The sequence below is a fragment of the Cheilinus undulatus genome, linkage group 4 (genome assembly GCF_018320785.1).
Source record: "Cheilinus undulatus linkage group 4, ASM1832078v1, whole genome shotgun sequence".
Lineage (NCBI taxonomy): Eukaryota > Metazoa > Chordata > Actinopteri > Labriformes > Labridae > Cheilinus > Cheilinus undulatus.
The window spans coordinates 33,771,945-33,787,029 of NC_054868.1; the positions used below are offsets into that span (position 1 = coordinate 33,771,945).

General features: G+C 38.8%; 1 protein-coding gene across 1 annotated transcript in view; it reads left to right on the forward strand.

The window, feature by feature from the left end:
* Positions 1-15,085, forward strand: part of ctnna2 (catenin (cadherin-associated protein), alpha 2) — a 514,927-nt gene that overhangs the window by 477,464 nt on the left and 22,378 nt on the right. The window contains exons 14-15 of the mRNA XM_041786313.1: positions 3,536-3,649; positions 12,893-13,074. Of these exons, the coding sequence (XP_041642247.1) occupies positions 3,536-3,649; positions 12,893-13,074 (296 nt within the window). The remainder of the gene's footprint in view (positions 1-3,535; positions 3,650-12,892; positions 13,075-15,085) is intronic.

Consider the following 15,085-nt stretch of genomic DNA (forward strand, 5'->3'; position numbering starts at 1 on the left):
GAGTGGCTGTTTGTTTGCTGCCAAGAATAAATAAAGCTGACTAGGAAAGACAGTGTTTCTTCCTTTAAAAAAATCCTGTTCTATAACCAGTGTAACCATGTGGTTTGTGAGAAAACATATTTTTGTTCCTGGTATCACTCTTCACACAGGCAACTCTCCAGCAGTCTACAAACAGATCAACTCACAGGGCTCTTTACATGTAAACCTGTTACAGTGCCATGAATGCAGCCTGTTTTTCAAATGTCAGCATCATGTAGGAGTGATGACTTTTCACATATACATGTTTTGATTCAATGCTCTGCTTTGCAGCAGGTATGACATCCAGCATATGTTACCATGGTGACGTAGCCCAGATAGAAGTGAGGCAGCTTCATGTGATCAGCATGCTCGTGTTAGTGAGTTAGCTGGCACCCTCACTAATCTTAATTAGCGAGACAGCCCTTTAGCAAGCAGAGAGGAATAAAAATGTTTATTAATCACTTAGTCTCTCACTTTGGGCAGACGCAAAAATATAACTCAATTATATTCTAATTTCTTTTATTTGATGAGAGACCAGAAAGTGCGTGTGTTCCTAATGCTTGTGTAGATATTGAACATGCTGGAGTTATGCTGTATGCCTTTTGATTAAGAAATTGAAAAGTAAAGGGCTGTAAAAGCTGTAAAACAGACACCACAAAGCAATGGTTGAATATGGCTGATCATGCAGAGAAATATGATGACTGTGCAGAGATCAACCATAAAATTCATGCACACAAACAAAAGTCAAACATTTCTCACAAATATATTTTGTGTTTTAAGAAGTGGAACTTCGATGACAGCTTCCATACTTTCCCTAGTCATAATGTGACTTGAACTCATATTATGTACATTCTGCCAGTGGGTTCTCACTTAAAACAATAATAATATAACAAAAGATGACAAGCAGTGAGGTAGGTTGCTCAGCTATGCCTATCTCCTTTCTTATATCTCAGATTAAATTAAGGACTATCAAATTTAAAAAAAAAAACAAAAAAAAACAAATGCCCCTAATTTGGCGAAACAGTAGACCACTATTTTTTGTATCATGGAAGAATTTAACATCATGGCGGAGAACAGCTGCTAGAAGTGGCCTTCCTGGTTTGCACTAAGCTACCCTCGAAGCATTCTTGAATCGCTGATAGCATTAATCAGGGAGGCCACCTTTAACAGCTTTTCTCCCTCACTATGTGAAATTCAGCAGTGACCTTAACCTTAACCCTACCCTAACCCAAAACAGTGTTTTACTGGTGCACCGTATGGAGTGCAGTTCTTTTACAGAGCAGAGTCGTCAGTCCATAACAAGCAGTGGAGGTTGGCAGAGCAGATCAGCATTTCTCAACATTACCTAGTTGTTGGGTGCTGGGTAGAGTTACACATTGGGTTAGGTGTTGGGCAACAGAACATGTGGCCAATGACAGAAAATAATGGTCTTCACAATTATGTAGCTAAAAACATAAATGAGAGACAGCAATAGAGCAGCAGCAAGCAGCTGCATTTTACACTTTTTTATGTTGCAATGTAAGAACTTAATCACCTTCAATTTATGTAGATATTTCAGTGCAAAAAATCTACTAAATGTATCTTTAATAAAGAAAAGTTTTCCTGAAGTTAAACCATTCTTTTAATGCGACCACTCATTTTTAAAAAGACAAACAGTATGTTGTTTTATAATGCCATGAGGATTTCATTTTGGTTGCTGTTTCAAATTTAGAGGGACAAAATAAGGCAACAAACAAAGTTGTTCACATACCAGGAAGCTGCTGTTTCAAACATTTATTTACAGCTCAGACAAGTCTGAGGAAGAGCATGTTAGCTCGAAATATCACTAGTTTCAAATAAATGCTTGAAATGGCAGCTTCCTGATGTGCTGACCACTTTGTTTTCTTTCAGCTATTTTAAATGTAGCCATGGTCATTGTAGTTTGTCACATTTTAGTCATTTTAACCTTTATAGCTTTAGTCTAGTTTCATTTGATGAAAAACCAATATCATTTTTATCTAGTTTTAGTAAATCGTTTAGATTACTTTATACTTTTATTCACAAAGTTTGTTCTCTTCGACCAAATTGAGGCAGCTGAATTGTGAAACAGTCATAATAATACACTATCAATGCTTTAGTTGATTTAAAATGCCAAAAAAAAAATAAGACATCCACAGTGGATATATGTAATGGATTTTGAATGTCTAACAGTTCAGCACAAACAATTTAGTGTTTTTTTTAGTGTCCTTGAATACAAAACTTAATTCTCGTCCCAGTTTTCATTACCAAAGTTTGATTTTTAGCAAGTCTTAGGATGGCCACACTATAGACGATTTTCAATCTGAAACAATTTTAAAACCATGAGAAACCACAGACTTAAGGAAAGTTTCCAAAGATTTTTCATCTTTAATCCTCTGAAAACACACACTAGACGACTCAGCCAGACTGTCAAATCACTGGAGGCCACACACCTGCCGACCTGCCTATGACCTCGCGTGATCACGTGACTTCAGAAAAAAACAAAACAAAACAAAACACGGATGTCTGTTGATACAGTCTTGCTGTCTCCACAACAGGCTGTCCTGACATGCGTTAAGGTGCAGCAAAAATCATAAAACATGGTAAAGACTCGAATGAAATCATGGATGACATTAAGGTACAGTTATGTTTATGGCTGTGAGTGGTGAAAGTACACATGATCCAGCTGTGACGCTACCTGGTCTGCTCGCTCTCATTGGTTGTTGTGGGTACTCCACCAGAGACACTACCACCTAGAATCATACATATCAAAAGTGTTTGATATTTACGATTCGGGATTTTGGAGACTACGACGTGATTTGGAGCAGTAAAACAATCGTGTTGACACCACACACATGAGGATTATTCAGACAAATAGTAATTTGCGATGAGGCTCCTCTGGGCATGCGCCCCAGCGATCATCGGGGGAGGAAAATCTTGCCCCGTATTGGGCTTAAAATCCTGTAGGGTGTGTGGCCGGCCTTAGTCAAGTCTTTCTCATGAAAAAAAATGTAGTTGACTAACATTTTTGACTAATGCCACAAGATACTTTTAAAAACCATTTTTTCATAGGTGTATCTTTGATCCATGTCTTTTGCAAATGAACAAAAATATCTGTAAATAAGAGTCAGATGCGTTTGTTTTGTGATTGGAAGGGGTTGTGTCAAAAATGTCTAATCAAATCTCAGAATCTCTTCAGAGTCTCTTCTTGTCTCAGTTTATTGTGTGAAAGCTTGTTGAGAGAAACTCAGTCTAAGGTTTTGTAATTGTGTGAGCTCTCTGTCTGTCATATACCGTGGTTGGGTGTAGCTAAAACTCCCAATGAGGCTCTGTACAGTGAAAAGGACAAGACAGGGGTATGCCTTCTCTTACTGTGGATTCTTGCACAATGGGGCATGAAGGCGGAGAAAATTGCCCTTTTCAGCTGTCAATTTACAAGTCTTGTGCTTTTTTTTCTTCTTCTGCAGTTTTTCTCTCTTCCTCTGACTGTTTCATGACTTTGTCTTTGTGTTTCATCTAGACACCAGAGGAGCTGGAGGATGACTCTGACTTTGAGCAGGAGGACTATGACACTCGCAGCAGGACCAGTATCCAGACTGAGGATGATCAGCTCATTGCTGGACAAAGTGCCAGAGTAAGTTCATGTTGAGCTGCTGTCTGAACTGTAATATCATCAATCAGAGTTTGGCAACATATCAAGCTTTTAAGATACATATGTAAGTTTTCAAATGGGATAATGAATGAGATATTTTGTTTATATCAGTATAGCTCACATTGTGTTAAAAGAATGACATAAAATTCCTCTAAATTTTTGTGGTCATTGAAGAGTGGAAAATACAAAATGATCTTTTTGAAATATTAATGTAAGGAAGTATTTATATTATTTAGTGATGGATGACATTAGATTTGGTGCTGATATCTGATATGCCAGTATTTACGAATTAATTTTAGCTGATACTGATATCGATACCAATATTTAAATGTAGTTCTGACCAAAAACTCCAGGCCTGAAAACATGCAATTTAAAGTTTGAGGGTGAACAAATAAACAAATTCCATTCATTTAAAGAGTTAGTAATGATGATGAATGAACTAAAAAACTTCCTCTGGGGAAGATCTGTTGGTCCAGCCTAAACTGCTGCAGATTTTTTATAGCCAGAATATCAGTTTTAGATATCTACAAACAGTTTTGACATTTGCCAAAACGATAATTCACTTATTAAGCTAATATCTGCCCTAGTTGATAACATACCTATCATATCATGCATCCCTACTATTATTTTTAGGTGGCACTGATACCTTGTTGATACCGCTGCATCAAAGAAATGAGTCCTAGACCAATTATTATAATTATCAATAACTGCAGGCAAACACCTGCATACTATTTGCACAAGTACATTGGCATTGCTCACTGCTAGCTCCATCCACTTCTCAAAGTGTTGCCAAAGGATTTGTGCAACTTCAATAGCGTTTTTTTCTATTTTTTAACATAAATAGAGCTGAAGATATTTATTTTATTATAATTTTTGATAACATTGATTACTAAAATAATGGGAATTTTATGTAATACAGAAATGTTTGTAACTTTTTTGTACAATTAGACAATGTGTAGGAGTTCTTTTGCCATTTTAGATTCTATATGGATCCTATTAAATTGGGTGATATTATTCTTTATTTTAGCTAGAATCATATCAAAGTGACTAATTCTAGTGTTGTGACAACCATTTGAAACAATATCAAGATGTATACTTAAAAAATATCCATTTTTTTTTTTTTTTAAATTTTTTTTTTTTTTTTTTTTTTTTTTTTTTGTCCATACCACCAAGTAGCACCTTCAATATGGCTAATTCAAAAATAAAAGCTAATGTAGATAATGGGCAAGTATTCCACATTCCTTTTCAAAAAGACTGTTGTTTGGTGTTTCAGGAAAAGTTTAACATGATGATGCTACCCTTGTTTGGTGACGCAAGTAACTTGATTTTTCTCTCAGCTAGTTTCTCTCGCATTGGATGAAAGTCCATGGAAATAACCGTAAAAACAGGATTATTTTAATAAACACCATTTAGGGATGGCAGGTGGAAAATTGTAATCAAAAACAAAGAAGTAATTACCATATTCCCTTAAGATGCCAAACAATAACAGAATACACTTTAGCCCTGTGCCAAGGCTTCAGCTGTGACGACCAGCATCTGAGCTTTGTTGCACATTAGCAATTTTTCACTTGGGCCCAGCTTAAAGTACATTAAGAGGGTATCAGTGCATGCTCGCCTCCAGCAGAACAGGAGCTCTAGCGGTGTGTCGCGTGTTGAATGGATTGTGGATGGCAGGAGTAAGACTTGGCCCTTTGCCTCTCCCTGTGGCACAGGCCTGCATAATACTGCCTGAGTCTCTACATAGTCAGTGCACACAGCGGAGTAATGCACAAAGAATAGAGAAATAATGACAGACGAACAACAGCTTATTGATGTAATTGTAAGTGCTGTACAGATTTAGAATGCTGTGATTGATTTAAATGGCAGTTAAATCCGAATAACCGATTCAAAATTGCTAATTAGCCACCTTTCATTATAAGGGTGTGCACAAAGCAAACTATATAGAGGTTGAAACCACATGATTGTGAAAATCGTATCAAGTAGATTATAATTATCATGAATCATAAAATAACAATTGATGAAGAGCCATAAGGTCAAATATGTCAACAACCATGAAATACACTGTTAACACTGACTTGAATATATCTATGTAGCTACACACAATAATTTAAAGCTCATTTTAAGAGGGGAAAAATTCTTGCTCTGAATCTGCATAGTGCATTTTTTAGAAAGTATCAATTGTTCAGGGATGTTCAATCTTAGTTTTATTTCCTGTTTGGACACAGATCAGCTTTTATGGGTAGATCAAAGATTTTTATCATGAACTTAACCACAGAACAGAAACTTTTTATGAATTGAAAAGGGGACAGTAAGAAGATAAATGTTTGATGACACAAGGTGCAGATGACTTCTGACTTGTCCACTGAGCTAGCTGTGAGTTTTTAAAGTGAAATGAAACATGAAGGAGCCATGGTGGACTTATTTTGTATCATTTTGACTGCAGGGAGAAGCTGCACATGTAATTAGCAAAATATTAGGTTGAGAGGGATGATTAAGTTTGGGATTAATTGCCCCTAGTAATAATATATATACACAGTAGCATATAAGGTTAGAAAGTCACAAGCGTTTATTTATATGTATTTTAATATATTTATAGTTTCAGGATTTTTGCATCACATTACCATAAGCATCTTGCTTCTAATAACAAACTGATTTTGACTAAATGATGGAACATCACACTGAGCAGATGCAAGGATTCAAATGGTTACATCTTCTTGAAACTGAAATAGGGTATGCAGTAAAACAGGAAACAATACAACATTTTTCTAAGTACAGTAAAACTCAAAATATAAGTAGCTGCTTGCAATACACAATAAATGGGGTTGACTTTTCAATCCCATTAGGTCTTGTGTAGTGCGTGACAGTGGCAGATGCATGCATTTCTGGTGATGAAATTGCGGGTCCCAGCACTTTCTACTGGTATATAAGCCACGGCCAGCTTTTTAGATGAAAAAAAATCAAACATATAACTTTAGTTCAGACAGGCCACTGACTCAAGCGGTGCCATAATTGAGATCAGCTGATCTCACGCAAGCCCTCATCAGATGACCACCCTCATGCTGCTTTTTTAAACTGCTCTTGCTATGTTCTGCTGCTCTCTTTGCAAGCTGCTCTTGCAACCCCTCCTCCACCCCAGCTCCTCCTCATTGTGCTTCTGCTTCTGCTTACTAAATGCCATTCTTTTGTCATAGGTGCCTTGGTTTTTGCTGCTTTTTTCCCCACCTTATGCTTTCCTTATGGGCATAGGAAGAGCAGGAATATGTGCTGTTTCTTTTTAGGGCTTTCCACGTAGGCTTGTGGAGGGACAAGGGATCCCAGAACAGCAACACTGCCAAATATAAATAAAAGCAATTAATACTAATTAATAAAGACATATTTATAGCCACAAATCATGTGTGTTTCTTCACAAAGTGGTCCTGGCTGAAATAGGTATTGTAAGTGTGACCTATACACCCGATTTCACAATTACCAACCCTTAAGGTGTGGAGTTCAAGGAGCACAGTGTCCTAGTTCCTGATTTTTGTTTCTCATTATGATATACAGTGCTTAACAAATTTATTAGACCACCCTAACCCTAACCGAAGTAAGGTTTATGCCACAGCTGCCCTAAATTAACAGCATTGGTAATTACCAAAATCATTTTTTATGTTTCTGCTATGGTTAATACACCAATATGTAGAAGCTCTTTAACTGAAATGATACTTTTAATGCTAAAATATAATTATTATTGTTATCCATGAATTTTCAAATTTACTGATTTACAAAAAAACTGAAAAAATAGTAAAGCACATTATTATTTCTTGATTAATATGTCAAATTATAGTTATTTACTTGCATTCCTGAACAGAAAAATTAGTTTTAGTGGTTAAATGTTATGCTTGATTAATTTCTGACTTCTCAGAGAAGCCCAGTGAGCCGGCTCAAATTTGGGCGAATTCAGTTTGAAATTCCTCATTCCTGTTCAAAATGGTAAAACGTGGAGAGCTCACTGAAAATGAAAGAGTCCGCATTAAAGCACTTCATGATGCTGGATGGTCTTTGAGACAAATATGACAGGTGGTCTAATAAATTTGTTAAGCACTGTACAAAAAGGTCAGAGTTATGTTTCCCTTGAATTGGCAGCTCCTTTTTTTTTTTTTTTTTTTTTTAAGAATGACCCAATCAAGCCATCCTACTCTCATTAGTACAACAGTGACTTTCAGAATTGAGTTGATTTAGCTTCGCTCCTCAGCAATCAAAATAAGTTTTATGTTCCTAAATTACTCACTTTAACTGTTGCACTACAAGAAAACTCAGTAAACTCTGTCAGATGTGAAGTCCTGAACAAAAGGAACAAACCCAAGAGTTTAAAGTCACAATAGCTGCTCAGAAGTGACTGTAGGGGTCCTGAGTGTGAAGTACTCAGAGTATGTTGTACGTATACTCCCACTAAGGCTCCCGCAGCGGTACATTACGGGGCCATCTGAGCTTAGCCGCACCAGCGCTGCTACACAAAGGAGCTCCAAACTGTTCACCAGTTTTCCTGGCGCTTGACTGTGCTTTGAGTGGGCAGCTCTTCTTGGGAACAGTTTGAAGTAGCAGCATGTCCCTTTGTCATTTCTTGTCGCTATAAAGATATAAATTGGATCAAAAGGTGACATTGGATTGGTGACATGTAATGAATATTCAGGTACCCTTAATTAGATATTATGCACTCAAGCTTACATCCTATAAATGCCCAATAATGCACAGTTATCAAATGTTATTACTCTAATGTTTGTATGAATACATGTCATTATAAATCTGTCTTTCTAAAATCCCCTCTCACAGTTACTTGATGTTGTCTGTTTTTCCACTCAAAGACATTGCCATGCCATCAGAGACTAAACATTTGCACATGCAGGAGAGAAATACATCCATTAGAGATGTGTTTGCACTGAACCTCTGGTGAGCTGCCCAGTCGGCCTTAGCCTGTCATGTCAGGATGAAGCCTGCCGTCATGCCAAGTGCACACTTGTGTTTCTATTCAAACAGGCAAGAAAAAGCGTAATCCATTTTCTCCATAGGAGCTGACATGAGCACACTGAGGTTTACTGTCATGATCCCTCCAAACCCATCGCGTATCACACATATGACACAAGTGTTGTATCACCTCCTTCCACTTTTTTGATTCGCAGTTTCTTTCTCTATTTTTGCTCTGTGTGGAAATAAATAAAATCAAGTCTGGGGCTGTCCCAGAGGCATTCCTTCCCTTGCCTAGCCTAGCCTCGTCTGATGCCCCACTTGTCTCTTCTGTTCTGGGTATGCGTAAAGCTAAGCTATCAGAGCAAACATGCGTAATGAGGAGGCAGAATAAAACACACAGGGGAAGGAGACCTGGACATGGTGTCTCTTTCTATTAGAACATGCCGACAGAAACTCTCCGTCTTCAACACACCATGGTTAATGCACAGCAAGCCAAACACAGAACGCCACTCCCACACACACAAACTCTCAAATACACACACAACATCTCTTAACACAGTGATTGGATAACACTGTTGATAGGTCATCCATAAAATTGAACTCTGAGTGTCTGGGCAGTTTATTTCAAATGAAACAAATTAAAGTCATTTCAAGACGCCGCGCTCAGTGAAGAAACCCGGAAAGCGCTCTAATCCCTGCAGACGTAGCCGAGTCGCAGAGTGTATTGGCACAGCACTCCCTCGGCCGGATTTGCCACTATGTTAAGCTCCCAAGGCCCGCTCCTTGTTGTTATCAGTAAAGTAGGGAAAGGGATTTGGGGATAAGTGAATTCTAGAGAGCAGGGGAGGAGGGAGGGGGAGGAGGGGGCTCCACCAAGTGCCTTCCTGCTCCCCTGACGTCCCAATTGGCTCATGTGTTTACCCCTGTGCTGCGGCTCTCCTTTGTGTTCAGAAGCCCTCTCTCTCCATCTCGCTCTCTTCCCTCTTTCTTCCTCCCTGTCGCGTTCTCTCTTTTGTCACACCATTTTTCAGAGTGAATTTGAATACCAACCAAATCCCTCACTGTTTCTCCCCAAACGCCCTTGATCCCTAATTTTAGAAAAGGAATTTCAAATCCAAATTGTCAAGTTTCAGGAGACTCTTTGCTCCCTTTAGCTGTTCAGGAGAGCGGCACATGTTGGTTTAATGCAGCTCTTATGTGCAGAAGAAAAGAGGGACACTTTTTGATTGCACTTACTTGAATAGCCGTACCTGGAGCTATTTCAGGACTCATTAAAAATGGCATTTACAATATAATTTGCTGTTGGAAATCCATAGCTGTACAGTTTATCTTGATAGGTAACCCATAAATTTGACACCAGAGGCAAATTTCTCAGTTAATTACAGAAATAAGTGAATTGTTAATTTTTAACAGTTGGTTGCAAGTTTAATATAAGTAGAGATAAGCTGACGTCAGACTGCGTGGTGGCACTCGCTGGGGTTACTATTAATTGGGGACCTTGTGTTGTGAATGACCATCGTCAAATAAACTAATAAAGTCAACTTATCACACCAATACTTCACTCACATTATTATTTTAGCAACATTCAGTCTGAACATGTAATTAGCAAACTAATGCCAAGGGAGTGACTGATTACTCACAAGTTGAGAGCATAAACACCAGACTAACGGTGTTTTCAAAGTACATTTCAGTAACAACACCTTAATGAAGCTGCACCATCATTAGTCTTTAAGACATTCATGTTGATACCATGGTGATGAGCATGGCACAGTGGGATTTTCACATACACACAGTCAGACATGCATACAGTACTCCTGTGCCCTGCTGGCTCTGCTGATCCCATTGTTGCCTCTGTGACTACCTATAAAGCACTGGTGGGCTTGGGGGGGGGAGGGCAGGGGTGGTGATTTTGCCCTAATGTTTGAGAAAACAGCACAAAATTACCCTTATGAATGCCTCAATTGCACACAAATATGACAAAGGCAAAATTCCAAAAAGTGTCATCTAGGGTGTCATGTAATTGGGCAAAATTTGATGAAGTCTGCCCTTTGATTCCTTTCAAGGGGGCAAAATTTGTCAAAGTGCCCTCTATGGTCCCCTTTAAGTGGACAGAATTCATCAAGCTGCCCTCTTTAATGCCTTCTTATTGGGCATAATTTGCTATTTTTTTTTTCCTTTAGAGCAGTGGTGCCCAACCTTTTTGCCCCTGGCCCTCATACATCCTGAGTCCGCACCTGCTCTGACAGCAGCACTGTGGTGGGATTACTTTGTCCCCCTCTTAACGCCTCTACTTTGTTCATAATTAAGGTAAAACTTCACAAGGGTCAATGTGACACCTTGAAGCAGCACTTAAAATGTAGTTGCCCTGATATTTATACTTATAAATGATCTTGTCTTTCATTCAAACCAATTTGGATTTGCAAACAGGTTTTTAGCTGAAATAAAGAGAATGAATCACAACTCCTTTTAAGTAAAATATTTTCACACTGCATTTAGTTACTTCACCATGCTAAGGCATTGTTATTTGACAGTAGAATGTGTATGGTGTTAACTTTTGGTATGTAGGCACTTACCTGGTCCTTCCACACAAAGAAACACAATTCAGCACAGCAGAGAGTTATGGGAGTTATTGTTTTTAAATGTTGAAGAGAGAATATTTTTTATGTTGGCTATTAAGGGTATCTGTCTAGTTAGTAAATAAAGCCCATTAATTAACCATGTGAGGTGTATTTGATTGATATGCAGTTCATGTTGTGTCATAGAATACATCTATTGTTCTGAAAGGGCCCCAGAGCTTCTGCCCGCTGCGTGTGACCCATTATTTATTGCGACATGTGCAAGAATACCTGCAAATTAAATACAAGTTTTCCCTGCTGGTATCACTGGCTCTGTTTTAAATTATTTATTCCTCATTGTGTAGACTAAATACATATTAACTTGGTATTTGTTTTGAATGTGAGCAGTGTTCTCACCCCACATGCTGTTTAATGGGATTTGCCGCTGCTCTGTTGTTTGTGTGCCTTGGCACCGGCAGCAGAGGAAATCTACACTGGGCTTGAGGGGGCTGTGTGTTTTTTCTTGTTTGTTTATGCCGTTTCGAAGCTAACCACCATCAAAGCTTTGCACCACTCAGCTCGCACAGTGATCAGAAGGCCAAAGCTCATGGACACATCTGTTGGTCTGTGATGAGAAAGTTGTGCCTCTCTGCTTCTCTATTCCCATCTGTAATTTCAATTTTCTCTCTTTCGTTGCCCCCCCCCCTTACGCTTGTGTATATTTCCTTACAAAGAATACAAGGACAATGACCCCCTAATATATATATATTTTTTTGTTTATATTTTCCTCCTGACACATCTGAGAGGGGACATGAGTGAAGTGACGCAGTTTCGCAGTGAACTCACCCCACACCCCCACACCAGCTTTGCTGTGAAAGAGGAAATAAGGAAGAGGGAAAACAGAGGAAACCAGTGATTATTTCATTAAGAGAATAGCAATTCTTGGTGGATGGTCAATAATAGATGAGGTTTAAAAAAAAAAAAAAAACAATGGTGACTTTTCTTTTCGACTGTACTCGTTTTCACACCCTGCCTCTCAAGTCAATAGAATCGACCTAATGGAAACCCGGTTACTCTTCCTTCCATCTCACCTCCCTGACATAATGTTGAACAAATGCATTATTCATTCTCAGCTCTAAGAAGCGAGGTAATTATACATTTATCTCCCAAATAATACCGGGTACTTACTGCGCCTGTGACCTTGCCACAAGATTTATGCCATTTTGGACCTGCCCCCCAAAGGCCGCCAAGGGAAAAAAATGGAGGCAAAAAATGGATTTGCTCTTTATGGATATAAGATGTCAGGGGGTTTGAAAAGGTCCAGTCATTAAATGTAAAGTTTAGAACTTTATTTTGAAGCATTTCAGAAGGGCAGGGGTTGGCAGACTCCAAACTTAATGTTCAAGTTTTGTAGGGCAGATTAAAAAGTAGACTGCATGGAGAAAACTAGAACAAATGGCACTACAGCTCTTCTTTATGTTCCTTCTTTTATTCCCTTTCTCCTCAACTAATCCCTCTTCTTATTAGCCCCTTTCCTCATTTCCCTATCTTTCTCCTCTCCCCAACCTTATCTCTTCCTTTACCTAAACTCTTCTCCTCTGGCATTTTGCTCATACTGAGCTATCTTTTAGCCCAATTTATTCAGCTTCAATTTACTCCCTAACACCCTCTTCCTCTTGCTCCTCTAATGTTATTGTTTCTTGTGTTCTCTCCTTCTCACCTGCAGGCCATCATGGCACAGCTTCCCCAAGAGGAAAAGGCCAAGATTGCTGAGCAGGTGGAGAGCTTCAGACAGGAGAAGTGCAAGTTAGATGCAGAAGTGGCAAAGTGGGATGACAACGGCAATGACATCATTGTTTTGGCCAAGCAGATGTGCATGATCATGATGGAGATGACAGACTTCACCAGGTAAAAATATCACTAAATACAAAGCAATGTGGACCATAATTTATTTCATACAGAACTTGTCTGTATATAGGGCACTGATGTTTGATCACATGTTACTTTCTTATGGCTAATTTGTCAGCATATTTACACATGTAAACTCTCAAGGGATATAACAGGGTCCTAAGCTGATGGCCACACTCACAGACCATTCGTCTGAGACTCTATATATCTCAGAACGGACATACACACTAAAACGTTCAAAATAAAATCAGATTAGATAAGATCAAATTTCCTTCAAGGGGTGGGTGAGGATTAAGGTAACGGTTAGAATATCAAAAGTGAAAAGATAAAATGCTGACCTGATGAAACTTTGTACAGGACAAGCTCTTCCTCCATGGAAGCATTCTAACCCAGCAGATAGCATAACTATGTAGCTATTGTAGCAGAAGCTAAGCTCAAAAAGCAGCTACATTAGCTACTTATATACATCATCTATGAGGCTAAGTTAGCTTTGGCTATATTTTCTGAAGCTCACCTTGCTATAGATAACCAAGCCACATTCTTAATGTAGCCTCATAGCAATGTAGCTACAGCTAGGCTCATAAAGCAGCAATGTAGAGTATGTATCTACATAGCTAAGTAAGCTTAAGCAATGTTAACTAAAGTTCACATTACTAACGTAGATATAGATAATGAAGCTCTGCACCTAACAGAGTTACCTAGCTAATGTAGCTAAATCAACACTGACAAAGCACCTACATAAACTATGTATCTATATCATCTATGTTGATATAGAAAACAGAGCTACATACCTAACATAGCTATGTAGGTAATGTAGATAAAGCTAGGATCACAGTGCAGCAATGTAAGCTATGTAGATACAGTTGCAAGAAAAAGTATGTGAACCCTTTAGGATTTCTTGGATTTCTGTATAAATTGGTCATAAAATGTGTTCTGATCTTCATCTAAGTCACAACAATAGACAAACACAGTCTGCTTAAACTAATACTGCACAAAAAATGTGTTTTCATGTTTTTATTGAACAAAACATGTAAACATTCACAGTGCAGGGTGGAAAAAGTATGTGAACTCTTAGGCTAATGCATTCTCCAAGAGCTAATTGGAGCCAGGAGTCAGCCAACCTGGAGTCCAATCAATGTGATGAGATTCCATGTGTTGATTAAAGCTGCCCTGCCCTATAAAAAACACACACACCACTTTTGAGTTTGCTGTTTTCAAGAAGCATTGCCTGATGTGAACCATGCCTGGCACAAAAGAGCTCTCAGAAGACCTACGATCAAGAATTGTTGACTTGCATGAAGCTGGAAAGGGTTACAAAAGTATCTCTAAAAGCCTTGATGTTCATGTGTCCACGGTAAGACAGACTGTCTACAAATGGAGAAAGTTCAGCACTGTTGCTACTCCCCCTAGGCGTGATCGTCCTGTAAAGATGACTACAAGAGCACAGCGCAGAATGCTCAATGAGGTGAAGAAGAACCCTAGCATGTCAGCTAAAGACTTACAGAAATCTCTGGCACATGCTAACATTTGTGTTGACAAATCTACAATAAGTAAAACATTAAACAAGAATGGAGTTCATGGGAGGACACCACAGAGGAAGCCACTGCTGTCCAAAATAAACACTGCTGCACGTTTGAAGTTTGCAAAAGAGCACCTGGATGTTCCACAGCACTACTGGCAAAATATTCTGTGGACAGATGAAACCAAAATTGAATTGTTTGGAATGAGCACACAACGCTATGTGTGGAGAAAAAAAGGCACAGCACACCAACATCAAAACCTCATCCCAACTGTGAAATATGGTGGAGGGGCCATCATGGTTTGGGGCTGCTTTGCTGCCTCAGGTCCTGGACGGATTGCTGCCATCGATGGAGAAATGAATTCCCAAGTTTATCAAGACATTTTGCAGGAAAACTTGAGCCAACTGAGGCTCAACAGAGGATGGGTGAGGCAACAGGACAACGACCCAAAGCATAGAAGTATATCAACAACAGAATGGCTTCAACAGAAG